At 48.7% G+C, this 26,268-nt stretch overlaps 1 protein-coding gene across 8 annotated transcripts in view; it reads right to left on the bottom strand.

The window, feature by feature from the left end:
* GRIA3 (glutamate ionotropic receptor AMPA type subunit 3) overlaps nucleotides 1–26,017 on the bottom strand; it is a 306,481-nt gene extending 280,464 nt beyond the window's left edge. For all 8 annotated transcript variants that reach the window (XM_056809190.1, XM_056809189.1, XM_056809187.1 and 5 more), the window contains exons 1-2: nucleotides 24,531–26,017; nucleotides 22,928–23,086 (exon numbers count right to left, since the gene is read on the bottom strand). In XM_056809190.1, coding sequence (XP_056665168.1) covers nucleotides 22,928–23,086; nucleotides 24,531–24,621 — 250 coding nt within the window. In that variant the 5' untranslated portion in view covers nucleotides 24,622–26,017. The remainder of the gene's footprint in view (nucleotides 1–22,927; nucleotides 23,087–24,530) is intronic.
* Nucleotides 26,018–26,268: the final 251 nt, after the last annotated feature.

Below are 26,268 nucleotides of genomic sequence, written 5' to 3' on the forward strand. Positions count from 1 at the left end.
TTGAAGATAAAATACATTGGAAAGCAATAAATGCTTGTTGATTGATTGATTTATCATATAGATCTAGAGCTGGCAGGGACCTCTGAGACCACCTAGTCTAATGAGGCCCAGGGAAGGGAAGAGAGCTGTCCAAGGTCACACACAGAGGGAACCTCTGAGGCTTTCTACTCCAACTGTTCATTTCAGAGGCCCAGGGAGGTTAATGATTTGCTTGAAGTCACACAGTAAACATTTGAGGTGGGATTGAACCCAAGCCCTCTAATTCTAGAGTCAGTGTTATTTCCAGAATATCATTTCTGTCAGGTAGGTAGTACAAGTATTACTGGCCCCAGTTTCCAGATGAAGAAATGGAGATTAAGTAAATTTGCTCAAAGTAGCAAAGATAGTTAAATGTCAAAGAGTTTGGAATTTGAACTCCTGACTCCTAATGGCACTTCCACACTCTTTTCCCCTACATCACACAGTGATACCCATGGAGAAATGTGGTGTATTTGCAGATCCTCCTCCAAATCTAGGAAAGTAAATCAAAATGGCCCTGAACACCTTGTCCTAAACCAACTAGGCCTAGCCCAGAAGTCTCTGGCTGGTCCTTTAGAGGAATAAGTCTTTTGTCACCCAATCCTGTGCTCTGGGAGGAAGCAGATCCTTGATTACTGAGAGGGGCCTTTAGCCGGTGACTCATTTCTCTCTCTGCTCCTCCAATTCACTTTCTTGGGGGAAGGAACATCAGAAGCAAAGCCCTGCTCCAGGGAACTTCTTGCACCTCCCATTTCCCATAGTCCTCCATGACAAGGGCCCAGACAGTGTGGACTAGAGGGGCCTTCCCAGCTTTCCCTTGCCAATGTGAAGCCTACAAAAGCCATTTCCTACTTTTCCCCTTTCAGTGGCATTAAATAGAACTTTTCATTTAAAGACAAATTTCCTCTCCTTCTAGTCAGCAAGTCCCAAGGTTAATGTAAGCAGCTCTCTATCGGAGGGAGGACTGGGGGTGCAGTAAAGTGCCAGCCAGCTCTAGATTTGAGAGGGAGAGGAGAAAGGAACTCCCAGGTCCATTATGTCCCACTCAAAGAAGGCTCTAAACTTAAGGCACAGAGGGCCTTGGATTTTGGATCCTCCACGGAAGCTAGGAGGTCACTGACAGGGACCGTGGAGCTCCAAAGATGACAGGGCATGGAGTAGCATCCCAGTAGGGTTCCTACTGCTCTGCTGTGGCCTGCAAAGTCTTCATTCTTGAAACCTATATCCTCCTAGTGTCTAGTGACTCTGTTCCCCTTCTCTCCTTCTCCTTCTCCCTCTCCCTCCCTACCTCTTCTCCCCTTTTCTCTCTCTCCCTCCTCCTTCTCTTAATCCCCCTCTCTCTCCCTCTCCATCTCTTCCTCTCTCTCTTCCCCCTCTCTCCTCTATCTCTCTGTCTCTCTCCTTTTCTCTCTGTCTCTCTCTCTTCTCTTCTCTCTCTGTCCTCTCTCTCCTCCCTCTCTCCTTCTCTGTCTCTATCTCTGTATTCTCTCTCCCTTCCCCTCCCTTTGTTTTTCTCTCTCTCCCTCCCTCCCTTGTCTGTCTGTCCTCTCTCCTCTCTCTGTCTCTCCCCCCTCCTCTCCTCTCTCTCCCCTGCTCTTTCTTTCTCTTTCTCCTTCTCTGTCCCTCCCTCTCTCCTCTCTCTCCTCCTCTCTCCTTCCCTCCCTCTCTTTGTCTTTCTCTTCCTCCCTCCCTTTGTCTCTCTCTCTCTCTCCCTCTTTCCCCTCCCTCTCTCTTTCTCTCTCTTTTCCTCTCTCTCCCCCTTTCCCTCTTCCTCCCTCCCTCCTTTCCTCCCTCTCTGTCTCTGTCTCTGTCTCCCTCCCTCTCCCTCTCTCTCCTCTCTCCCTCCCTCTCTTTGTCTCTCTCTGCCTCTGTCTCTGTCTCTCTTCCCTCTCTCCCTCCTTCTCTTTGTCTCTGTCTCCTCTCTCTCTCCTCTCCTCTCTCTCTCCCTCCCTCTCTTTTTCTCTGTCTCTTTCTCTCTCTTCCCCCTCTCTCTCCCCCCTCCCTCTCTGTCTCTCATTGCCTGTCCCCTGTTGTCTCTTTCATGGTTCTTTCACTGTCTCTCTCACTCTCCATGTCCCACTCTTGCTATTTTCAATAGTCCCTCGCTGTCTCTTTTGTTCTCTGTCTCCCGTCTCTCTCCCTCATTCTCCCACTGTCTTTTCTCATTTGCAGTCTCCATTGCCCTCTCGCTGTCACCCTCAGTGGCTCTTTCTGTTTCTTCCCATGGCTCTTCTCCTTTTTTTAAAGACTAGGTTCAAGGGAACAGGCCAAGTATGCGTTCTATCTACAATGAGGTAGTAAGTGCCTCTGGTTTGACAAGTACCCAAGAGCTTCATCCTTAAAGCCAGGCTAACTCACTGATATTCAGAAGGAGACAAGGTCACATCTTGTCAAAGAGAAATCCTCATGTTAGAAGAAATGGCCCATTCTTTTAAGCCTGTGTTAACCACAAGCGTTATAACCCCTTGGCAAGGGATGCTATCCACACTGGGCTGAAAGTGGGCATCAGCAGAGCTTGGGGTATGGGAGAAAACTAGAGAAAGTTCCAAATACAGGCCAGTGCTGACTCAGCCTCAGGGTCTCTGAGGAGCAGAGTAGCAGCCTAGTACAGGGGAGAAAAACTGACTTGGTACCTGGACCCTTCGGTTCTAGTCTTGACTTTGACACTAACTAGTTATGTGACTTTGAGAAAGTCCCTTCTCTTTAAGCCTCAGTTCCCTCCTCTGTAAAATCATAGCATTATAGGTCAAGAAATAGATAAAAGGGACCTCAAAGTTGATCTAGTAAAATCCTCTTATTTTTCAGGAGTAAAAAGAAACAGAGATTAAGTGACTTGTCCAAGATCACACATGTAGTAAGTAGAAGAGCCAGTACTTGAACTCAGATCCTAACACTCCAAGTTTAATAGGGTTTTCTCCAGGTCATAAGAAGGGTGTTGGCTTCTAAAGGCCTTTTTAAGTCTAACATTCTTTGTTCATTCATTTGACAAGCATTGCTTAAGCACCAACTTTATGCAAGTGGGAATAAAGACAAAAATGAAAATAGACTCTGTCTTCAAGGAACTGATACTCTATTAAGGTCTATGTTCTAAAGTTTCTTCTAGTCCTGACATTTTCCATTCTATTTCCTTTGAGAATGCTTTCTGTTCTATGATCTCCTGTTACATTTTGTTTATAAGACCCCTCTCCTCCCTTACATTCCAAGTTCTAAAGTCCCTTCCAGCTCTGACTTTCTCTGTTGTATACGCCTTCCCAGCTTCTGTGTCCAAAGGGCCCTCCTAATCTGACTTTCTATGCCCTAGTACAGTGATGGTGAACCTTTTAGAGATTGAGTGCCCAAACTATAATCCTCATGCCACATGTGAACCACCCCCCCTTACCCCATACAGGGGAGGGAGGAAACACTCCCATTGGGCTACTGGGCAGAGGGGTGGGTCATGTGAGAAATGTCCTCAGAGTGTATGTGGAAAGGGGGAGGGGAGCAGCCCCCTCCAGCCCATGTGCCAGAGGTTTGCCAACACAGGTCTAGGGTCTCTTCTTGCTCTGACATTTTTGTATAGATCTAACAGTGATTTTCCATGTTATCAAGCCCATCCCGGCTCTGAGCTTCCATGTTTTAAGTTCTCTTCTGGTCCTGATATTCTCTATTCAAATATTCCCTCCTACCTCTGATGTTCTGTGGCACAAGCACTCTCCTAGAATTAACATTCTATGTTATAAAGTCTCTGTAAGCAATGAAATTATGTTCTAAGACCCCCCCACCCCAACATTGACTTTGTTATAAAAGACCTTCCCAACCTAAACATTCTCTTTTCTAAGGCCTCAGCTCTCACATTCTATGTTCTAAGGACCTGTGGAGCCCTGATATTTCATATTTGAGATTCTTTCCTGGCTGTGACATTCTGTTCTAGGGGCCCTCTCAACACTTATATTCCATGTCCTAAAGTCTCTCTCAGCTCTGACATTTTCTCTTTTTAGTTCCCTCCCAGTTCTGACATTCTAAATCTTAAGGAACTTCTCAACCTTCATCTCCCCATATTCTGAGATCTTCCAGCTCTAACCTTAAGGTCTCTTCCAGCTCTGACATTCTCTGTTCTAAGTTCTCTTCTACCTCTAGTATTCTGTGTTCTAATTATCCTCTCAGATAGGAAATTCTGGTCTTAAGGCTCCTCTTAGCTTTGACATTCTCTGTTCTAAGGTCTCTTCCTGCATTGACATTGCATATTATAAAACACACTTTCTCTTTCTCTCTAATATTCCATATTCTAAGCTCCATTTCAAGTCTTTCTCTTTTCTGTGATCTCTCCCAGTTATGAAAATCTGTGTTGTAAGGTCCCTTCCTGCTACGTACTTGTGTGTCTTAAAGTGTCTCTCAACTCCAATAGTCTTTGTTCTAAGGATACTTCCAGCTCTGACTATCTCTATTCTAATGATCCTCCCAACTGATATTTTGTGTTCTAACGGCCTGCCTGGCATAGACATTCTATTATTTTTTAATTTTTAATTTTTAAAAATCCTCACCTTCTGTCTTAGAGTCAATACTGTGTATTGGCTCCAAGGCAGAAGAGTGGTAAGGGCTAGGCAATGGGGTTCAAGTGACTTGCCCAGGGTCACACAGCTGGGAAGTGTCTGAGGCCAGATTTGAACCTAGGACCTCCCGTCTCTAGGCCTAGCTCTCAATCCATTGAGCTACCCAGCTGCCTCCTAGACATTATATTTTAAATCCCCCAAGCCCTCTCTTTCTGGGTCCTAAAAAACCCTCTCCACTCTGACTTTCATTTTCTAAGATCTCTTCCAGTTTTGCCTCTCTCTGTTCTAAGATCCTTCCCAGTTTAGACCTTTTATGCTCTAAATGTCATCTCAGTCTGGTCTTCTGTGTTCTAAAGTTTCTTGGGTTTGATAGTTCTGTATTCTAGAGCACCCTGTCCCCAGTTCCAGCCTTGAGCTTCCCTGTCATCCCAGCTCTGACTTTCAATGTTCTAAGCTCCCTTCTAGCTCTATATTCTTTATTCTAAGGTGCTTCTCAGCACTTACATTCTCTATTGTGTGGCCCCTCCCAGTTCTGACATTCTGTGTTCTAGGCTCCCCTCTAGCTCCGACTTTGTTTTCTGTGGTCCTTTCCAGCTTAGACCTTTGATGTCCTAAGGGTCCTCCCAGTCTGACCTTCCAGGTTCTAAAGTCTCTTCCCGTTCTGACATTTTCATACCCTAACATACTCCCTTCCTAACCCCAACCTTTAGCTTCCATTTTATAGAGCCCCTTCCAGCTCTGACATTCAATGTTCTATGTTACCTTCCAGTTTTGAGATTCTCTATTCTAAAGTGCTTCTTAGTTCTAACATTCTGTATCCTAAGGTCCATCCAGGTTCTGACATTCTGTGTTTTGAGGTCCCTCCCAGTTCTGATGTTTTGTGCTTTAATGTTCTGACATTCTCTATTCTAATAGGACCTCCAAGCTTTGGCATTCTGTGTCTAAGATCCCTCCTAGTTCTGTGCTCCCATCCAGTGTTGACTTTCTTTTTTCTCTGGTCCTTCTGCATTCTAGCATACTCTCTTTCCTGCTCCAGCCTCTTTCTTCCATGTTAAAAGTTCCCTGCCTGTTCTGAGATTTCTCTGCCCTAAGCTCCCTTCCAGCTCTGATGTTCTAAGCTCCTTTCCAGCTCTGACTTTGTTTGAGGAACCCTCCCAGTTTGACCTTCTTTGTTCTAAGATCTCTTTCTGCTCTGGCATTCTTGTATTCTAATGTATCCCCTTCCTCAGAATGATCTTCCATGTTCTAAGACCCCTTTCAATTCTGATGTTCTATATTCCAAGGTCCTTCCAAGTTCTGAGATTCTCTGTTCTAAGGGCTTTCCTTGGTTGACCTGGGTTCTAGGGTTTCTTCCTGCTCTGACGTTTCTGTATTCTAATGCACCCCTTTCCTCTTCCCTGTTAGAGGGCTGATCCTAGTTCTAAAATTCTATATTCTGAGATCTCTTCCTGCTCGGACATTCTCTCTTCTAGGATCCCTCCTAGTGCTGCTATTCCGTGTTCTAAGAGTTTTCTCAGACCTGAAATTCTGTATTCTAAGGGCTCTCCCAGCTGTGCCATTCTGCTCTGAAAGTGCCTCTTAGCTCTGCCATTCTGTGTTCCAAGGGCTCTCTCATCTCTGTCATTTCATATTCGAAGGCCCCTCCTAGCTCTAACGTTCGGTTATTTTTTATGTTTTACGAATTCACAGCCTGACCATGAAAAGGAACATTTGGCCTCAGCGTTGACCTGAGTACCTCCAAAAGGTTCCAAGAGGGTTGAGCCTGGTCCAACCACATTCTAATCTGGACATGATGCTTAGAGAGGTTGACCAAACCTACATACACAGCCGTACTGAAAACGGTGGCCAAAATGGTCCTGCTGCCTTATTAATAAGCAGTCAGTTTGGGTTTAAATGGCACCGGAGCTGTCCAGAGACACTGCCTAGCATTCCTGAGACTGGAAATGTGAAATCCAATTCCCCCCAAATGGATGCCGCGACAGAGCCAGACGCAGGGACTTCGGAGAACACTTGGCTTGCATCTCTTGAATGTACTTAGCGTGCAGCAGAGCCTTTTCTAGTTATCTGGATACCACATACCCCACCATGAGCAGAGGACAGGGGCCTCTCGGAATGGCCTCTCCGAGAGCTGACCAAGCAGAGAGCTCTGTACCTGCTGCATTCAAATACAATCTTTAAAGGGATGAAGAATTATGAAGGGAAATGGAGGGCCAGGAGGCGGGTTTCCTTCCTGGAGAACTGGAAGAAGGGAAAAAGCCTCTGAGATATTTACCTACCTGCAAGCAGGGAATGGCCCAAGGAAACATTAGTTCTTACCTACCTCTCCATTTCTCCAGGACCCTACTTTTTAGAGGAAAACTCTTTGGATTCATACTCTCAGTATGGCTTATTCATTAAAGTGCTAGATTTCGAGGTAGGAAGACCTCGGTTCAAATCTCACTTCTGACTCTCTGTGTAACCTTGGGCAAGTCACTTCTCCATTGGCCTCAGTTTCTTCATTTGTAAAATGTTGTAATAGGTGGCCTCTGAGTTCTCTGACATCTCTAGACCTAGGATCCTATCATTTAACTCTCTGGGCCTCAGTTTCCCCATCTATAAAATAAAGGGAATTGGACAAACTAGTCTCTGAGGTCCTTTCCAGTTCTACATCTGCAATCCTATGGGTGACTTTGAGTAAGTCACTTCCTTCCTGGGCCTCAGTTTCCCCATATGTAAAATGGAGAAAGTCTCTGAAGGCCTTAAAGATCTATGTTTTTACAGTTGATATGAAAGGTTATGAACCAGGCTGGCACAGAATGGTTGCAAACCATGGTGGGATTTTCTAAGGAATGCTAAGAAACTCTACTGTCTCCAGAAGGCCTCCTCCTCTACATGCTTGCTTTTGCCTAACGGATTTTTTTTTTCCAACATGGGACAAAGTCTGAGAGAGAAATTTAACAATAAATATGCCATAGGAGAGAGGGCATAAGGACCCAAATTCACACTTATGTGTGAATGTGTAAATGACTAATGGCCCAATTTCTCCCCTCAGGGCAGGCTTTGACAGAGAGTTAGAAGAATGTACGAGGGAGACTATGGAGATACTGAAATGTAGTGAGTGGAGGCAAATGCCACAGTTTGGGCATGGAGTGGCTCTGATGGGGAGGACCAACTAGTTTCTGAGCTCAGGTACCATCAGAGTGTGGAGTTGTAAGCAGCGTGTCTAATTTTCAGTTCCTTCTCCCTGCCATCGTCGGTTTCCCTTTCTTTTCTCTTAATGTTCCCTGAGAGCGTTCAACGTCTCTTAGTGTTCCTGCAGACTGCTGATGATTTGTTTATAGCCTTGAGTCAGACAAGGAACTTTTCCTTGTCCAGTGGGGTCATGGAGAGAAGCTGTGGAAGGCTAGTGGTCTGTGGTCCATTACCTCTTGATATGGTTAGGGCGGAACCAAATCCTGAAAGGCAGGCTGCCTCCTAGATAAATACTTGGGATTAAAGATGTATGGCTAGAACGACATCCGAGATCATCTAGTTTAGTCCTCCTCATTTTACAGATGAGGACACTGAGGCCCAGGAGGGGAAGTGACTTGCCCAAGGGCACACAGCTAGTAAGTGGAATGGAGTGAATGAAGGTACTTCATACATATGCACTAAGAAATGAAGATTCTATCTTTTTGGAGTAGATCAGCACTCCATCATATCATTATTGTTTTTTTTTAATTTATTATTGTAAGTTTAGCCTGAGAGGAATTCATTCACTTGGGGTATACACTGAGATTTCTCTATATAATGATTTGGGATTTTGGTTTTAAGATTGCTCTATTGCAAAAATGAATAATATGGAAATAGGAATAAACATGTGCACAACCCAGTGGAAGTGCTTGTTGGATCCAGGAGCAGAGAGGGAAAGAAAATGAAATATGTAAACATGGAAAAATAGTTTTAAAAGAAAAATTAAAAGAAAAAGACTTTCTATATAAAAATTCAGGTTGTACAATTTGATTCTTAGTCCCTTTGCTCTTTGAAGAAACTTCAACAAACAGGTCTCAGAATTCCCAGATTCAATCCTCTCTCTAAAGCTTACCATCTTTGGGACCTTGGACAAATCACTGCAGTTTGCTGGGTCTCAGTTTCTCTGTCTAGAAAATGAGGAGCTTGGACTATAAGGCCTTTTAGGTCCAAGCCAGTTCTAGATCCAGGATCCTCTATGTGACCTTTCTGGGCCTTAGTTTCCTCTTCTGTAGAATGAGGGGGCTTGGGCTAGATGGCCTCTGAAACACTTTTTGCTCTAAGTCCTGCCATCCTCTGTCCTGTTCGGGCCTACTGCAGCTATCGCTTGTTTCTCATCTTTAAGCAGAACAGCTAGACTTGCCACACAGAGCCCACTCTGATCCCTTTCTGCATCCGGCCCACTGATGGCAGCCTGGCCATGGGCAGGAGAGCTGCAGGGAGCGGGCCCTGAGTTTCCATGGGCAGTGCCCAAAGTGGATTAAGCAGAAATGGAGAATACTTGAGAGGGGATGGTAAACGAGTGAGGTTTTGGCAGAAGGACCATGGGAGCCACAGTCTAGTGTGGAGGGCCATCTCTCACTGTTCCTCCCCAAAGGCCTTGGTTTCAGAGAGAAGATTGTTAACAGTGTAAGTAAGATAACTACAGTCAGAGGCTGACCCCACACAAATGGCTCCTGTTTCTATCGGGCACCTTAGTATAGATCTTGGAACTGTGGGAGGCCATATTTCCTTCCTCCATCTCCTTTTACCCTCACACCACTCACTTCCTTCCCCTGGGGCCTTAATTAGGGCCTGTCTTGATTTTCTCTCCTTGACCATCACCTCCTGCCCTCAAGCCTTGCCTGGTCTGCTGTCCCCCATTGTAAATCTTACCTGTTCCCTTGAGGTCCTCCTCTCAGGGACAGAAGTTTGTTCCTTCTAGCTAGCATGTGAAGTTTAGTCACGGCCTTCGATGCCTCTACCCAAAGAAAGGACATTGTGCCAAGGGTAAGGAAGAAATTGAGGGTGGGATGGGGCAAGGGCAGCCTCTGCTTACTCCTGACACAGGGCCTAGGTGTAGGTATGCAAGCAGGAGGTTGGAGCTGGAAGGGGCAGTCTTTAGAGATCATCTCATTCAGCTTCCTGCTTTCACAGATGGGAAAAGTGAGGCCCATTGAGGGTAAGTGAATTGTAAGGGCACACCTGACTCCTTTGAGAGGTCAGGATCATAGCCTTTGAGGCAAATCCCCTCATCCTGATGACTAGGGCACCGAGGCCTGGGAAAGTGAAGGACTTGGCCAAGGTTACTCTAAAAATCCTTACGTTACAGCTTGAAGGGATCTCAGAGGCCTAGGCTAGCTCCTTCATTTTTCAGATAAGGAAACAGAGGTTCAGAGAGTTGAAGTGACTTGCTTAAGGTCACACAGGTAGTAAATAGAAGATGAGGGATTTTAGCCCAGGCCCTGAGACTCACTGCCCTATACTAGCTCCCAAGGGTGAGGACCCTAAGCATCTGAATCCAGATCCAGCATTGTTGCTGTCATGCCTTGCCTGTCTCCTCTAGGCCCCTCTGACCTTGGGGGTAGAATTAGAATTCTCACTTTCAACTCTGCTGGGAGGAAGGTCGTGGGAATGTCACATTTTGGGGGTCTCTTGGCCTAGAGACCCAACAGAAATGGGCCAGCTGGAGGAATTGGGGAGACCAGAGCGGGCAGATGCCTACGGGGGGACGGGGGGGCCACGGTCCAAAGCAGAGGAGCTGTCAAGAGGTCTCAGTGAACCACCTTCCTTCTTTGTCTCCTTAAGTCTGTAGCACACTCCTGCATACGCAACACGAAACCGCCAGCTCGTAATTTCAGAGGGGGTGCGGCGGGGGGAAACATATGTTCCCTTCTCATCTTTCCTAAGCGAACCTCCTGCAGACACAGCAGAAATGGTAGGTAGGGAGGCCTGCTGAGAGATGCGTTCCTTATTACAGCATTTGTTGGGAATTTGAGAGTGAGCTCCTGGGGCCAGAATGAGCTGGATTCTCCTCCTGCTGCATGCCACGGGCACCTCCCTCTGAAGGCAGCTGGGCAGGCTGGCAGGGGGTGCCGAGCCGGGGAAGAATTCTTATCCTTTGCTTTCAAAATCCCCCCAACTCTGGACTTACCCGACTGCCCTGCCTCTCGAAGGAGTTCTAAGGCCTTAAGGGCCATGGCCATGGAGAATGGAACCAGGAGATACCAAAAAAGCCAGGAATATCCAGAGGCTGCTGGAAGGGGTTAAAAAAGAGACTGGCCCATGCTTCTCTGCCTCTTTGGGGAATGGGCACAGAACAGCTGTGAAGCAAATGGGAGCTGCCGCCATTTGGTATCCTGAGGGACGGGCCTCCCAGAAGAAGCAGATCCTACTGCTAGCCTTCACATTACAAAATCTTCAGTAGCTACTTACTACCTGAGAAGGCTTAGACAATTCGCTTCACATCTGTGGGCCTTCATTTACTCCTCTGTAAAAAAAGAGGTGATTGCACTAGATGGCCAAGATCCCATCTAGCTTGCCATCCAGGATGTTATGAGCCACTGACTACCTTTGTACCTACTCCTTGGCAGATTTCTTCCCCTCTCTGGGCCTCCATTTCCCTATATGTAAAATGAGGTCTCTTCTGGTTCTTATTCTCTCTTTTTTTAAAACCCTCACCTTCCATCTTAGAATCAATACTGTGCATTGGTTCTAAGGCAGAAGAATGGGAAGGACTAGGCAAGGGGAGCTGAAATGACTTGCCCAGGGTCACACAGCTGGGAAGTATCTGAGGCCAAATTGGAACCTAGGACCTCCCATCTCTGGGCCTAGCTATCAATCCACCAAGCTACTCAGCTGCCCCTGGTTCTCTATCTCTGATTCTAACCTTGGAAAAGACATTTAGCCTCAGTTTCCTCATCTGCAAAATGGGAGAAGAGTTGGATTATGACGTCTCTTTTGGCTCTAGATATTATACCCAATGAAGTTTAAACTGTGCTCACCTTTCACCTGCTGCCACCAGACAACATAGAACTCCCCGCTTTTTGCTTTATTGCAGAGGTAAAGCAGTTGAACTATGTGTGCAGAAAAGGCAGCAGCCTCTACCAATAGCCCTAAGGAGGGCACCAGGCACTGAGGCTGCCTGAAGACAGGAGAATAGGAAAAACTAGAACTTCTCTTTGGAATCCCTAAACTGATTCCTTTGTAAGATCCTACAGCAGGGAGAGCTAGAGAGGCATGTGAAGTCTGTATCTGACAAAGCACTGCTATTCGGGTGACTCTAGTTACCTGTTTGTCTTTCCCTGTGGCCTCTGGTTGCATTCTCCAAAGGTATGTCCCTGGTAAAATCTTGTGCAACAGACTGTGCTAAAAGTTGCCTGAGTTCTCAACGCACAAAGTAAACCCAAGAAGTGGACAGTGATGACTGTATTGCATAAGATCAGCCTATAGTCCCATCCCAGATAGCATCTTCTGAGTCCTTCCCATTTTTACAGTCATTCCTCTTTAAGAAGTCCTGAAATACTGTCAGAAATAACAGAACCCTTTAGGTTCTTCTTTACTATTCCCAGGTCTCTGCTCCCTGCAACCTCCCAACCGTCTGTTACCTGTCTGTCCTCTTGGTACACTCTGACTCTAGGACAACCTCTTTGTTTCTCTTGAGGCCAGGCCTTTGCTTTTGCCCTACAGTCACTTCTTTTTTTAACCCTTACCCTTAGCCTTGAATCAACACTGTACTAGTTCCAAGGCAAAAGAATGGTAAGGGCTAGGCAGTGGGGGTTAAGTGACTTGCCCAGGGTCACACAGCTGGGAAGTGTCTGAGGCCAGATTGGAACCCAGGACCTCCCATCTCTAGGCCTCGCTCTCAATCCACTGAGCCACCAGCTGCTCCCCATGACAGTTCTTGGTGGTGCCCAGGGTTGAATTTGAAGCCATGCCTGCAGAGCTGTTGCCCGATTCTGATAATGTCCCAAACTCTGCAGAAAGTTCCACGTCCAGGGTGAAGTGCGAGTTGCCCTCTGCTCATGGGGTACAAAAATATTGATGATGATAATAATAAAGAAGATGATGATAAGCTGCTTTAAGTTTTACAAAGCACCTTTATACGCGTGGCGTCCTATGTTCTACCCATCCTCCCATTTCCATTTGCCCTATGGGATTCCCCCAAGGTCAGGTGGGCAGACATCTGTGTTCGGGGCTGGCCTTGTACTGAGACAGAGTAGGAAGACTTAAGTGAGCAGTAAGAGTCCTTGAAATTCTACTTTTAGAGAGTCACACCTTGAATTTCTGGACAATCCTTATTCCAGCTACCTCCTGAGGTCAGTCAGACAGGCAGATCCAGAGCAGGCAGGCAAGGGCCGTTTCTTATCTACATTTTCTTTCTCCCTCAGCATCATCACAGGACTCTAGTCACGGTGGAGGCTTCGTTTATTAGCTAATTGATAAGCAGCGATCACTTTAAGAGCCTCTTGGTGAAAGGAAATGCTGAGAGGCCAGGGGTCTCTTGGTAAATCTTGAAGATGAAAAGTTGTTGAGAGGTTGCCAGAAAGACCTAGGTACAAACTGACTGTGTGACCCTAGACCAGTCTCTTCACTTCTCAGTAGACCAGGCACCTCTTGAAGCCAAGAAAGTTGCAGATAATCTACCCATCTTCCTTGGTAGAGGGAATCTCCTCACTGAGAATTCTATCAATGAAATTGCAGATCTGGTTCTAAAATTCTTGACAAATAAAATCCAAATGCTCTTGAGGTTGTATTCTTGTGAGAGAGAGGTGTACATGACCTCTTTAACAGCCATTAACACTCCAGGAGCATTGTGCGATAGAAAAAAACACTAGATGTGGACATAGACAGAACTGGTGTTGAGTCCCAGCTCCTCTACTGAGTTCTACTTTAGGCAAATGACTTTGTTTTCTTATCTGTAAAATGGAGATCATGATATCTCTTCTACCATCTTACTGTAAGAAAATTGCTTTGAGGGGCATATAGATGGCTCAGTGGATAGAAAGCCAGGCCTGGAGATGGAAGGTCCTGGGTTCAAATCTGGCCTCAAAACCAATTGTGCTTCCTAGCTGTGTGACCTTGGGTGAGTCACTTAACCCCCATTGCCTAGCCCTTACTGCTTTTCTGCCTTAGAACTGATACTTATTATTGATTCTAAGACAGAAGGTAAAGGCTTTATACAAAAGTAGAAAGAAAGAAGGAAAGAAAGAGAAAGGAAGGAAGGAAGAAAGAGAAAGTGAGAAAAAGGAAGGAAGAAAGGAAAAAGAAAGGAAGGAAAGAGAGAGAGAAAGGAAGGGAGGAAGAAAGAAAAAAGAAGGAAGGAAGGAAGGAAGATGTTTTGTAAATTTTTTAAGTAATATAGATATGTGTCAGGAATTATTATTGTAGGGAAGAGGCGTAGAAGGCCAAGGGAATGGAGGACAGCAACATGGCAGGCAAAAAGAAGAACCTAGGTTGGGATACCTGAACTCATGGCTTGGCCCTGCAGCTGTGTGACTTTAGGCAAGTCTTTCAGTTCCTCAGTTTCCCCTTCTTTTATATGTGCAATAGAAAGAGTCATACTATCTAGCTCCCAGAGTCAGCAGACTGGATGTAGAGCTGGGAGAGGCCTTTGGAGGCCATCTCATTTACCCGTTCCCTCATGGTCTAAGAACAGAATGACTGACATCTGTTGGGAAAGTGCTTTCTGAATGCCACATCCCTCAAGAAATGGAAGCCTGGAAAAAAAGTGACCTGACTTAGGTGGTAAGAGCTTTCTGGCCTGTTGGAAAGGAAACAAGAGGGCCTTCCTTGATGGGATTTGGGTGGGAGGTGTTGCAAGGGCAGGTGGGAAAGATCTGGAACATGGGGGTTTGGGAAGCAAAGACAGGCCTGGAAGCATCATGGGACAGAGTAGGGGAGGGGAAATGGGCACAAAATCACCTTCATTGTTGTTACCCGTTTGCCAAGGATCAGTGTTGTTCTTTGTGTGTTGCCAGGTTGAGTGGGGGAGGTGGGAGAAGAGAAGCCTTAGTTTTCATTCTCTTTCCCCCATTGATTCAATCAGCTGACCAATCTGGTCATTTCTACCCTCACAGGTCTCTTGAATCCTAACCCTTCTTTCTTGTATGCACTTCCCACCTTTGTTTAGACCCTCATCACCTCTCACCTAGCTTATTACCACAGTCTCCCAATGGGTCTTTGCCTCAAGTCTCTCCACACATTAGTCTATTCTCCACATTCTGCCAGTGATTTTCCTTAAGCATATATCAGACCGTGTCATTCCCCTACTCAAGAAATTCCAGTGCCTCGATACTCCCTATTTCCCCTGAATCAAAAAGAAACTCCTCTTCTTGACTTTTAAAGCCCTTCATAGGTGTGCCCCAACCTACCTCCCACTGGAAATTGCTCCTCCTGAGCTCTTTGGGCCAGCCAAACTGGGTTTTTTTCCCACAGGATCCTGTCTGTCATCTCGGGGCCTTTACACTGGCTATTCCTCACACCTGGAAGGTACTTTGCCCTTACCTGGGACCTTTCAAATCCTTCTCTCCCTTCAGGATTGCAGCTCATGAACTACCTTCTGCAAGAGGTCTTTCCTCATCCTTACAACTGCTCTGTCTTCCTTCCCTAACTGTCTTACACTGAGCTATCTTTATTTATTCCATTTTTCATTTATCCTGTGTCTATACTTAGATGTGGAATACGCATACTTATATGGGTACTATCGTTCTCCTGTTAGAATGGAAATTTCTTATGATTACCGATTATTTCATCCATTGCATTTGTATCCCAAGGCTCGAGAACAATGCCTGACATGTAGTAGGCTGATTGTAGTAGGAAGGGGGCTTCTAATTCAGGGGGTCAAGCCCTCAGAACATGTTCATTAGGAGGGCCATGCTAGAACCCAAGGTTTCGACATCATCTACTTTAAAAAACGTTTCTTTTTAGACCAGGGTTTAACCAATTGAATATAAAAACATCTAATGATCTTGGTTTGAGTCCAGTCTTCATTCCACTCCTCCCTCCCTCCTTCCCTCCCTCCCTCCTTCCCTCCCTCCCTCACTTCCTTCTTTCTTCCCTTCTTCCTTCCTTCCTTCCTTCCTTCCTTCCTTCCTTCCTTCCTTCCTTCCTTCCTTCCTTCCTTCCTTCCTTCCTTCCTTCCTTCCTTCCTTCCTTCCTTCCTTCCTTCCTTCCCATGTCATTGCAGTATGCATGAGTCCTTTGATTCTAGAAGCCAACATCAATGGAGCACAAATCCTGGCAGGTCTTGCCAAGCTGGAAAGTCTGTGAAGGAGAACTATTGACCACTAGGTGATGCTTTTGATTTTGTTTTTTCCCCCAGCTGTGGCACAGAAGGGCGGGAGACTCCATGGCAGTGAGCATGCACACCAGTGTACTCATGGGTCCTTGCAGCATGGAAGGCTAAAAGCCCACAGGATTAGAGCCAAGCCTAGAGGGCTTTGTTTGATCTCTACCAGGGCCCTGGCCAATCTCATGGATGTTCTTCTTGACCTCCAGACAAGGTAAGGCCCTCACAATACATTGGGGGCCAACTGTAGTCCTAGGCCAGGGAGTTGGAAGCAAGAGCCATTTGGGGAAGTTTGGTGGGGTGAGTTCTGCTCCTCCACTCTTAGGAAATCCAGGCTGTCTTTTCATCCTTCAACCAACTACATAAAAATGACAAATTGCTTCTCCATAAGGGAAGACTAATAAGGAAACCTCTGTAGATTCATTTATTTTTCAATTTGTTCAAATGAAACCAGCCAATAACCTCTGCCTACCCATAACAATGGAATTACAAATGATCCAAATTTTTAAAAATCCAATAAAAAACCAGGGACAGCCCCTAGCTTCCCCACTCAAACTCCCTCAAAAGAAAACAGCAGGCTAGTGAGGACGGCCCTTTTGGGGTGGAAGGCAAGGCAAGGCGTAGCAGCTCTTTCTACTTGAACAAAAAGGTAAAACCGACTAGGAAATCACACATGCACACAATCCCTTCTCCTCCAACCTGGCACTTTTTACTCTGGGGCTAATAAAAGCCAAATTATCCAAGAAGCTCTCTGATTTTCCTTGGAGCACTGGAAGGCCACTTTCTTGCTTTGGAATAGCTGCATCATGGTTACTGGGAGAGACCTGGGAGTCAGTGGGGACTGTGGGAGAGGTGAGGACTGAATACCGGTTTGTGGGGAGCCTCTCTTTTCACAGTTCCTATTTTCATCATAACCAAGCAGAGAGCTTTAGCCAGACAGAATCATAGCCTCAGAAGTGGCAGGGACCTTAGAGACCCTCAAATATAATACCCTCATTTTACAGAGGAGGAAACTGAGGCTCATGGAGGGGAAGCTATGCCCAAGGCCCTGCATAGGATCGAGAGCTAGAAGGGACCCCAGAGTCCAACACCCTCTCATTTTATAGAGAAGGCAATTGATGCCTAGAGATAATAAGTGACTTTCCCAAAGTCATAGGAGAGATCTGGGTCTACAGCTGGACGAGTACTTAGAGACCAGCTGGTCCAATCCCTTCATTTTACAGAGGAGTAGAAACAGAGGTCACACAGCTAGGCAATGTGTAAGGAGAGATGGGCCTGGCTAATAGGGAAGTGTTAAAGGATCTGGATAACCCTTTCATTGTAATGGAGAAGAAATTGAGGTCTGGAGAGAGGTTGAGACTTATCCAAGGTCACACTGCTAGTTAGTGACAGTTACAGGACTGGAACTGAAGTTTTCTAGACTCACAATCCATGCCATGCAGCTGTCAACTTGGAAATCTAGAGCTCCCCAGTTTATTTAGTTTGAGTGTAGAAACCCCAGGTTTTGACCTTGTCACAGGAAAGGTTTCCCCCTGAGGGAAGGTCCCTCTTCACCAAACAGTGAACTTCCTGGTAGTTTGGGTGGGAACAGCTAATCCCATCCAATATTAAGCATCCCTTTTGTCCCAATGGTTTCTCCCCCTAGGTTAAGGTCCATGACCAAGGTGACCCAGTCCTGGGCTGAGTCTTTCCCTTTTGTGTCTTTTGTAGGGCACCAGCCCCTCGCTAGTATTCCTGTCTGGAACTCCTCATTTTCCTTTCTCACCATTATAAAGTCAATCAACTGTCCCTCTAATCCGGTCATCTAGAGTGGTATATAGGTTCCCCAAGTTCTTTTGTTCCCCGGAGTCCATCCTGAGTCGGTGGCACTCCCAGGGGCTGGTGACCAGGGCGTCTTGACTCTGTGCAGTCTTGGAAAGCAGCTCTGTTGTCGCATTAGTAGCGGGAACCCCTTTTCCCTTGATTAAAGAGTGATTTTTGACTATTTAATAGTTCTGTGTTTTTTCTAGTTGACACAGCAAATATAGATACATCTATATATGTCTAAAAAAGACAGCAATCAAAGGCATGACTTCAATCTTTGGCTGGCCCTACTGTGGGCATCCATGGCCTTATCGAGTTGGACAAAGAAGAATCACATTCCCAATGAGCCATTCTTCTTAGGAGTGGCCAGAAAAATGCCCGGTGGTAGCAGCAATGCATATGTGTATGAGTGTGCATATGTGTGAGAGAGTGACACAGAGAGAGAGACAGAGAGGGACAGAAAGACAGAGACAGAGAGGAAGAGAGACAGAGAAACACCGAGAGAGGCAGAAAGATTGAGCCAGAGAAACAGAGAGGGAGACAGAGACAGAGAGAGAAACAGATAGAGACAGAGAGATAGAGAGAGACAAAGACACAGAGACCGGGATAAAGGGACAAAGACAGACAGAGAGAGAGGCAGAGAGACAGAGTCAGAGAAAGGGACAAAGACAGAGAGGCAGAAAGCCAGAGGGGGACAGAGAGAGGGACAGAGACAGAGAGACAGAGAGAGGCAGAGAGGGACAGAGACAGAGAGAGAAACAGATAGAGACAGAGAGATAGAGAGAGACAAAGACACAGAGACCGGGATAAAGGGACAAAGACAGACAGACAGAGAGAGGCAGAGAGACAGAGTCAGAGAAAGGGACAAAGACAGAGAGGCAGAAAGCCAGAGGGGGACAGAGAGGGGGACAGAGAGAGGGACAGAGACAGAGAGGCAGAGAGAGACAGAGAGGGACAGAGACAGACAGAGAGGGAGGGAGAGGGGGCCATGCTACAGGGATGGAATAAAACCTAGCATTGCCAGCTATTGGTGACCAATCAGGACTGAGGGAGAGCCCTTTAAAACCAAGTGAAATTCTCAAGATGGGGAGGACTGGCCGGTTCTCGGTTCCTACCTAGTTTACCGAGCTTAAGTGGAAAGCTTTAATGGGGGGGGGGGGGGCGGGGAAAGGAAAATGGGGGTAGAAGTGGAACGAGAATGGTTTGGAGAAACCCCCTCCCTCCTGGAAATAGTTAACTGGATCTTGGCGATTGGCAGAACGAGGCAATTCGATTGTGACTTGGTAGGGAAGAAGCCTCGGAAACCTGGCTTGCAGGCTGAGTGCTCTGGCTGGGAAAAGGCGCCAGTTTGGTTAGCCAGGCGGATTCGAAGCGATTCCGTAAAAGAATGCACTCCGAATGTTCAGTGACGGGGTTAGAGCGAGCAAGCCCCAGGGATGCTGCCTGCCGATAAATTAGAGCCCCTTCCCCCAGCGCGCCCCCCCCCCCCTCCGCACTCGCTGCTCGGCTTTGGCGGTGGCGTTTATTCAAGCCCATGCTTTGGGAGCCCCATTCTGGGACGCATAACCTTTAAGGCTGCATTTGCCTCTTTCCCTGCTTCTTTCAAACGCCGCCTCGTCCCGAGCACATTTGTTGGCTGTAAAGGTGTGCAACAGCAATTTTTGCAATGACAGTGCGGAGAGGGGATATGAGATCTGTGTGCTAATGAGCTGACACTGCAGAGGCTGGAGCCGGCGGCGGCGGCGGCGGCGGCGGCGGCGGCGGCGGCGGGAGTGCAGTAGGAGAGCACACCGCACGGCAGGCACCGCCGGAGAGAGGCAGAAGGGGGCCTTCAGGGGAAAGGGAGCCAGCTCCGGAAGGGAGCATCAAGGCAGAGGAGACCCAGCTTTAGGGAGACAGGAGTTCAGGGCTCCAGGGGCGTGTGTGTGCCCACCCGGTGGGGCCCAAGGGTCTCCCTGCCTGACCATTGGATCCAGGGGTCTAGGGGCGGAAAAGCAAATGAGCAAGGCCAGTTAGTGCCTGGGAAAAGCGGGAGGATTCCACAGGCTCAACTTCAGCTGCCTCCACTGGGAGGCCTGGCAAGTGGACTGGCCTGTAGAAGCCTCCTGGTCCCCCTTGGGGGACAGATGGAGATTTCTTGCTAGCAGGAGGGTCTCTAGAAACAACTGATTACCTTATGGAAGTTTTCAGGGGGAGAGAAGAAAAGGGAAGGAGCAGTCATTCTTTCTCCATGATCCTATCTAGTATGGATTTGTCTCAGGACCTAGAGGGTGGGAAAGGCCTAGAAGAAGGATCCATCATAGGTTCAGAGAGGGAGAGTTAGAAGAAACCTCCAAGGCCATCTAATCCAGCTCTCATTTTACAGAGGAGGAAACTGAGGCCCAGGGAAGGGAAGGAACTCACCCAAGGTCACATAGCTAGCCAAGTGGCAGATGTAGGATTTGGCTCCAGGACTTTTGACATTCAACATGCCAGACTTTCCATTATGCCATCGTGGGGAATGAAATGAAGTTGAACATGGGAGGAATCTGAGGCCAGAATGCCAGAGAAGCCAATTAGGAAAAGTGTCTCTTGGGCCAGCTGAGGCTATAACTTGGGGGTGGGGATGGCCAGGAAGATCCATCATCCTGCCATCCAGGCGGTTGGATTAGGTGACCTTTTCTTTCCCTGCCAGCTCTTGATCGTATGAGCCTATGACTTTTGGCCCCATCTGGTGCTCTCTGGCCTCCTGTACTGGTTAGGGTTGATTGGAAGGCATCGGGACTCTCTTTTGGGAATGGCAGCCATTTGGGAAGTCACTGATTCCTGGTAACCCCCCCCCCCCAGCTATGTTAAAGCCCTAAAGAAGGCTTGTGTGTCAGCATTTCTGAAGACTTCTTCTAAGAGTAATATAAATTCTCAGAGAGGGGTGGGTGTCCTCAGAGAACAAACAGAGCAGCTTCTTTAGCACCCTAAGATCATCAGCTGTTCCCTTCTCCTGTGGCTTTAGAAATGAAGATTTAGAGCTCAAAAGGATTTTAGAGTCCAACCCTATTATTTTACAGCAGAGGAAACCAAAGCCCAGGGAGGTGAGTTGACTTGTCCAAGGTCACACAGCTAGCAAGTGTCAGTGCCAGGATGGGAATGAAGGTCTTCCTACCCCAAATCTACTACCCTTTCCACTGCACCAAACTCCCTCCAGTCTGAGTTGTGGTCTGGACAGCCCAGCCACCCTGGGCAAGCCATCCTTGGGCAGCTATCCTAAACCATCTTGAAGAGGTGGCCCAATAGTACTCCCAGACTGTGACATTCAGAGATATGTGCTTGGGGGACTGGGAGAATGACAGCTTTCTGAGTCCACTGTCTGTCACTGCACCATCTCTGAGTGGGCAAAGGACAGCTGGATAGATGTATCACAAGTACTGCTTTTCCCAAGCACCATGCATTGGCTTAGCTCCTTTGCCCACTTAGGAGCCTGGTAGCCAAAGCACTGTGGCTTGGGTCCGAGAGACCTTGCTAGCTTTTCACTCCTGGGAAAAGGTGACTTAGACTCAGTAGGGATGGCTTCTTTTCTCTTCAGAATGGTGAGTCCAATAGGGAACCTGCTTTATGGATTTAGATTTCCTACAGTAAGGACAATTTCTTAATAGGCAAGTCATTAGAGCCCCGTTTAGCATTGGCTAGGAGGGCAGATCTCCTAGAGTCTGGGGGCAATCGGGACTCTTATCTGAGCCCAAATCAATGCCAAAACCAGGATTCTGGCTCCGGGAGTATTCTCAGGCCAGGTGACTGGCTGGTTGGCTCGGGGAATAATTGATATTTAGTGAAGCTATGTTTGAGCTACAGCCTCTTGAAGGGATTACAGAGAGGAAGGATTAAGAGTCAGGTGTGTGTTGTAAGTGCTGTTGAGACAGGATGAGATTAGTGGGAAAAGATGCAAAGTATAGACAGGCATTTTGTAACTTTCACACTTAGCCAAAATTAATCAGGTCCTATTTTTATCCCTGTCGGCAATCCCAAAGATGTCAGATACTTAATAGGGCAGAATGTTAAAATAAGCCTCTGAAGCCTCAGCTAAAATATCTTCAAAACGTGGAAAGTTGATCGACTCAGGGATTTTGGGCAACCTCGCCCACCCAGACACTGTCCCCCACTCCCAACCTCTACCCACATCCTTTAGCCTTAGGGAAAAAACAACCGTTCAGGGGCTTGGCGCCAGTCCTGGCGGCCCCTCCACTTTCGGGGCAGCCAGACCCCTGGAAACGTTTCTTCACCTGCACACATAGCTCTCTTTCTGAGTCCAAACTGAGAAAACAAGCCCCACTTCCCCCCAAAGCGGCTTGAAAACCAAAGCACCATGGAGCACCTCTCAGATCTTCCCCAAACTTCGAGGGGGAGTAAGCCTGAATCGAAAAGTCCTATTCATTCAGACAGACTGTTGCATTCAAGGAAAACCGTTCCCCACCAGGGCGCTAGGAACCCTGGTCCCCATGCTCTCGGGGTCTTAACATTTTTCCATTTAGAGAGAAATGATCCCCATTCAACAGCGAAATCTGGGGTTCAGGTGGTACTTGGGGTGCCGTCTGGGCTTTGGGGTTTTCCTTTTCCTTTCTTTCTCCAAATTAGGGGCATAATGTTATCATTAACAATGGGGGTGGGGTGGGACGAGTAATGGACCGACCCTCTCTAGCCTCAAAAGAAGCTTTCCGAATATTAAGATCTAGCGGTGACTTTTCCCTCTCAGCCGGCTTGGCATTCATCACTCGCAATCAGTGTGTAGCCTTAACAATTCCTATCAGGGCCGTCTCTGGAAGAAAGGTGATCCTCTAGGACACAAGGAGGCCAGGAAAGCCGACCGAGCTGTCCCCTCAAGGTCACTTGGTAACAGAATTCCTCACATTTGGTTCCTCTGAATTAGGCAGTTGTCAAATTCAGCTGTTTCTCCTGGCCAGGCAGGGACTAACCTAAGCGCGAAGTAATCTCCAATTTCCTCAGTCAAGAGGTTGTCTTGTTTCTTTCTAAGTCTTAGGCTTAGATTTTCCCCGAACAACTGTGCCATCCATGTGTGCCCCCCCATCCCCTCCCCCAAGGAGGGAGCAGGCGAAAGAGAGGAGGGGACGGAATTGGCACTTTGGCATCAGACCTTAGCCGAGGCAGTTTTCCTCATAGCCTTCACCAGATCGTCAGTCCCCGAGGGCTTAGCGCTGATCGCAGCCCCCTTGATTTAGAGGAAACGACCTCTCTCTCCCCAGGCCTCCCAAGCACCCTCCGAGAGGGACCCCCTGAACCTGCCCAGTGCCAATGGCAGGTGTCCCAAGGGAGGCCAGGCAGCGCTACTTACAAGCGTTAGTCACAGAGAAACTATTGGAAGAGTCCAAGTGATCAACGTGGTAATTCAAATGGAAGGGCTTCTCGGTGGTGTTCTGGTTGGTGTTGTATAACTGGACGGCAAAGCGGAAAGCGCTGTGCTCCTGGACGGTGTTTCTCATGAAGAGTCCACCTAGGAGCAAAGGGATCAGAGATTGGGGGGCTTCCCTCAGGGCGGGGGGAGATGGGACTGGGATGGGGGAGGGAGCGAGCAGAGGTTCAGTGCTTTTTGCCCTCCGTAGAGTCTTAGTTGGGAGCGTGGCTTTCCTCCCATGATAGTGGGGAAAGAAGCAAAGCTGAGCCCCGCGGAGGGGCATGGTGAGATGTGTTCTCGATAGCCCCCACCCCCACCCCCTTTAGCCCAGCGGGCAGTAGCTTTCCCAGGCAGTCTACACCGCCGCAGCCGCAGCCGCAGCCACCACCGCGCCTTCCTTTTTGGGCGTTGGGAGCCCCTTTGCACACTCCTCCCTCCCAGGGAGGAACCTGTCTTCTTGGGCTCCCTCTCAATATCAGTCTTGGATGCTAGGCAATGCGCCGAGGTTGCTGGTGGGAACTTCAGCACTCGTCCACACTGATCGAAGCCTAAAGCCGAGGGAACTAAATCCCTGTCCAGCTGGTACCCAATGTCAGCCAGGCTGACAAGAAGAAGGGGCACTTCCCGATCAGCATACTGTCTCTACCTGCTTCCTGCTCTCCTGTTTATGACCTCCCCCAGGGGCCCCTGTCCCCCTCCTAGAGTCCTTCTTGTCTCCGCCAGCAGCTCTAACCTCCCCCCTCCAGTCTCCGCACCCCAACAGCCTCTGGTCTCGCTCTCCCTCACCGCAATAGCATCTGGTCAGTAGCCGTCTGCCTACCCTAGTCGGCTCCAGTTTTTCTTCCTCAGCCATATCACCCCCATTTCCCGTAGCCCCGTCTGCCTCCTCAAAACGGTCCCTATCCGCCCCCCCCCGACCCCCCATAGCCCGCTGCTCCTCTCTTCCCTTGTGGAAGCGGAGGTGAAATTTCTTTTCAACCCCCAACACTACCCCCTCCCAGCCGCCTTAAAGATGGGGCAGAATTGTGCCCTTCCTCCTCTGCTGCGGGAGAGACCCGATTGCCTTCCCTTTCCCTTTTCTTTTCTTTCCTTTTTCTTTTTCCCTCCCGCGTCCTGGCACTGCCTGCAGCCGGGCATCACCCTGGGATAAGTGCCAGGAGCAGGATGTCAGAGCGAAGTCGGGCAGAGCGAGCCGAACAGCCGGCAGTCCGGGCCCCCCAGGAGTAATGCGGGCTGGCCCCCGTCTCTGCTTCTGTTTGCCGCCTCCTGAGTTCTCCTCCCCAGTGCCCCTAGCCCCGACGGCCGAGCCCTCCGCAGCTCTACCCCCCCCCCCCCCCCCCATGCCCGGAACCAGGAGTTTGCCCTGCAGGTGCTAGGAGCTTTAGGCGTGCCGGGGAAGAAGGACCCGCAGCAGCCGCAGTCCAACTCCCTAGGGCCAGCAGCTCCAGGACCTGGGGGTGCTGTTGGCCTGGCTTCCCCTCCCGGTCCCGATTTGGGCTCGGGCTCGGGCTCGGGCTCCGGCTCCGGCCGGGCTTGCGCTTACCTATGCTGATGGTGTTGGGGAATCCTCCGAAAGAATGAGCCAAGAAGCCCAGGACCAGGAGGCAGCTGGTCTGGAGCGCGCCTTGCCTCATTTTCTTCAGTCTTGCCCTGCTTCCTTCCCTAAACGGAGACTGAAAAATGCATGGGCGCAACTGGGACGAAGCGAAAAAGAAAACCGAGGAGAGGGAAAGAAAAAGGATTCTAATTGGGGGAAAGGAAGCAGAAAAAGAATTCTCAGGCTTCTCTCCACCCGCGCCCCAACTTGCTTTTCCTCTCTGCCCCACACACTAGTCTTCCCTTTTCTCCTCCTCCTCCACCTCCTCCTCTTCTTATTCTCTCCTTTCCCCTCTCCCTGGCTCTCTCTCACTGCCTCTGCCTCTCTCTCTCTCTCTCTCTCTCTCTCTCTCTCTCTCTCTCTCTCCTCTACTCTCCCTCCTCCCTCCTCTCCCTCCCTCCCCTCTTCTCTTCTTCCCTCCCCTCTCCTCCTCCTCCTTCTTCTTCTCCTCTCTCTCTCTCTCTCTCTCTCTCTCTCTCTCTCTCTCTCTCTCTCTCTCTCTCTCTCTCTCTCTCTCTCTCTCTCTCTCTCTCTCTCTCTCTCTCTCTCTCTCCTGTTCCCCCCCTTTCTCTTCTCTTTCTTTCTCTTACTTTTCTCTCTTCTTTCTCCCTCTTTCACTGGCTCTCCTCTCTAGTCTCTCCTCTATCTCTCACTCTTCTGTCTCTCTTCTCTCTTTCTCTTTTCCTCTATACCCCTCTCTATCAATCAGCCCCCCTCCCTCCTTCTGTCTTCACACCAATCTGGAAGCTCTAATGGCTATAGCAATTACTCTCCCTGTCCCTAAAAAGAATAGGAAGAATGGTTTTTTAAATCTCCTAGACTTTCCCCCAAAGATGACGGGTACGGTACGGCTAGGGGTGGGGGGAAAAGCAGGAGATGAAGCCAAGGCTGCGGGCTTGCGGGCTCGCTCGCTAGCCGGCTGGCTCTCTGCTGGCTGGCTGGCTGCGGGCTGGCTGGCTGCTGGCTGGGCAGGCGCCTCCGATTGGGCCGCCGCCGGCAGGGGGATATTGATCAAAGTTGAGCTGACGTGGAATTAAAGCAGCACGCGCCGGCTCCGCTCCCTCCGCTCCTTCCCTGCAAACTGCAGCCCCGGACTGCAAAGCCCTGGCGGTGGCGGTGGTAGCGACAGCCGCGGCAGCGGAGGCAGCGGCAGCGACGGTGCCCGGGCCGTTTGTCAACACGCGAGGTGCAATCAATAGCAACAAACCAGCTTTCACGTGGATCAGCCTTTCAGTCTGCAACTGGCCCTTTTTTAAAGCTGCATTGCCTCTGTGTTCACGCGCGCCCGTGGACGCGCGTGCCTCTGTGTGTGTGTGTGTGTGTGTGTGTGTGTTCCTGCCTGGGGGCGGGGGACCGGGTGAGGTGCTGGGCTAGGAGGCGGGTTGGGGTGGGGGGAGGCTGGCAAGCGCAGGCTGCTCCAGAGTCGGTGGAGAGACTCTGAGAAGCAGTCAGTCCTCAGCACAATGCGCCCGAGGAGGCTGCGCATGCCTGGTCCCAGACGCTCAGTTTTTACAGCAGGAATCTGAGGCGAGTGTACAGCCCCCCTCCCACTTCTGCCCCTTCCCCCGCAAAGCAGCGGTCTGTGTGTGTGTGTGTGTGTGTGTGTGTGTGTGTGTGTGTGTGTGTGTGTGTGTAGGGAGTCGCTGGGAACCCTTTCTCCCCCTTTCAAGTGTAGATGAGGGGG

Source organism: Monodelphis domestica, chromosome X (assembly GCF_027887165.1).
Source record: "Monodelphis domestica isolate mMonDom1 chromosome X, mMonDom1.pri, whole genome shotgun sequence".
In the NCBI taxonomy this organism is placed as follows: domain Eukaryota; kingdom Metazoa; phylum Chordata; class Mammalia; order Didelphimorphia; family Didelphidae; genus Monodelphis; species Monodelphis domestica.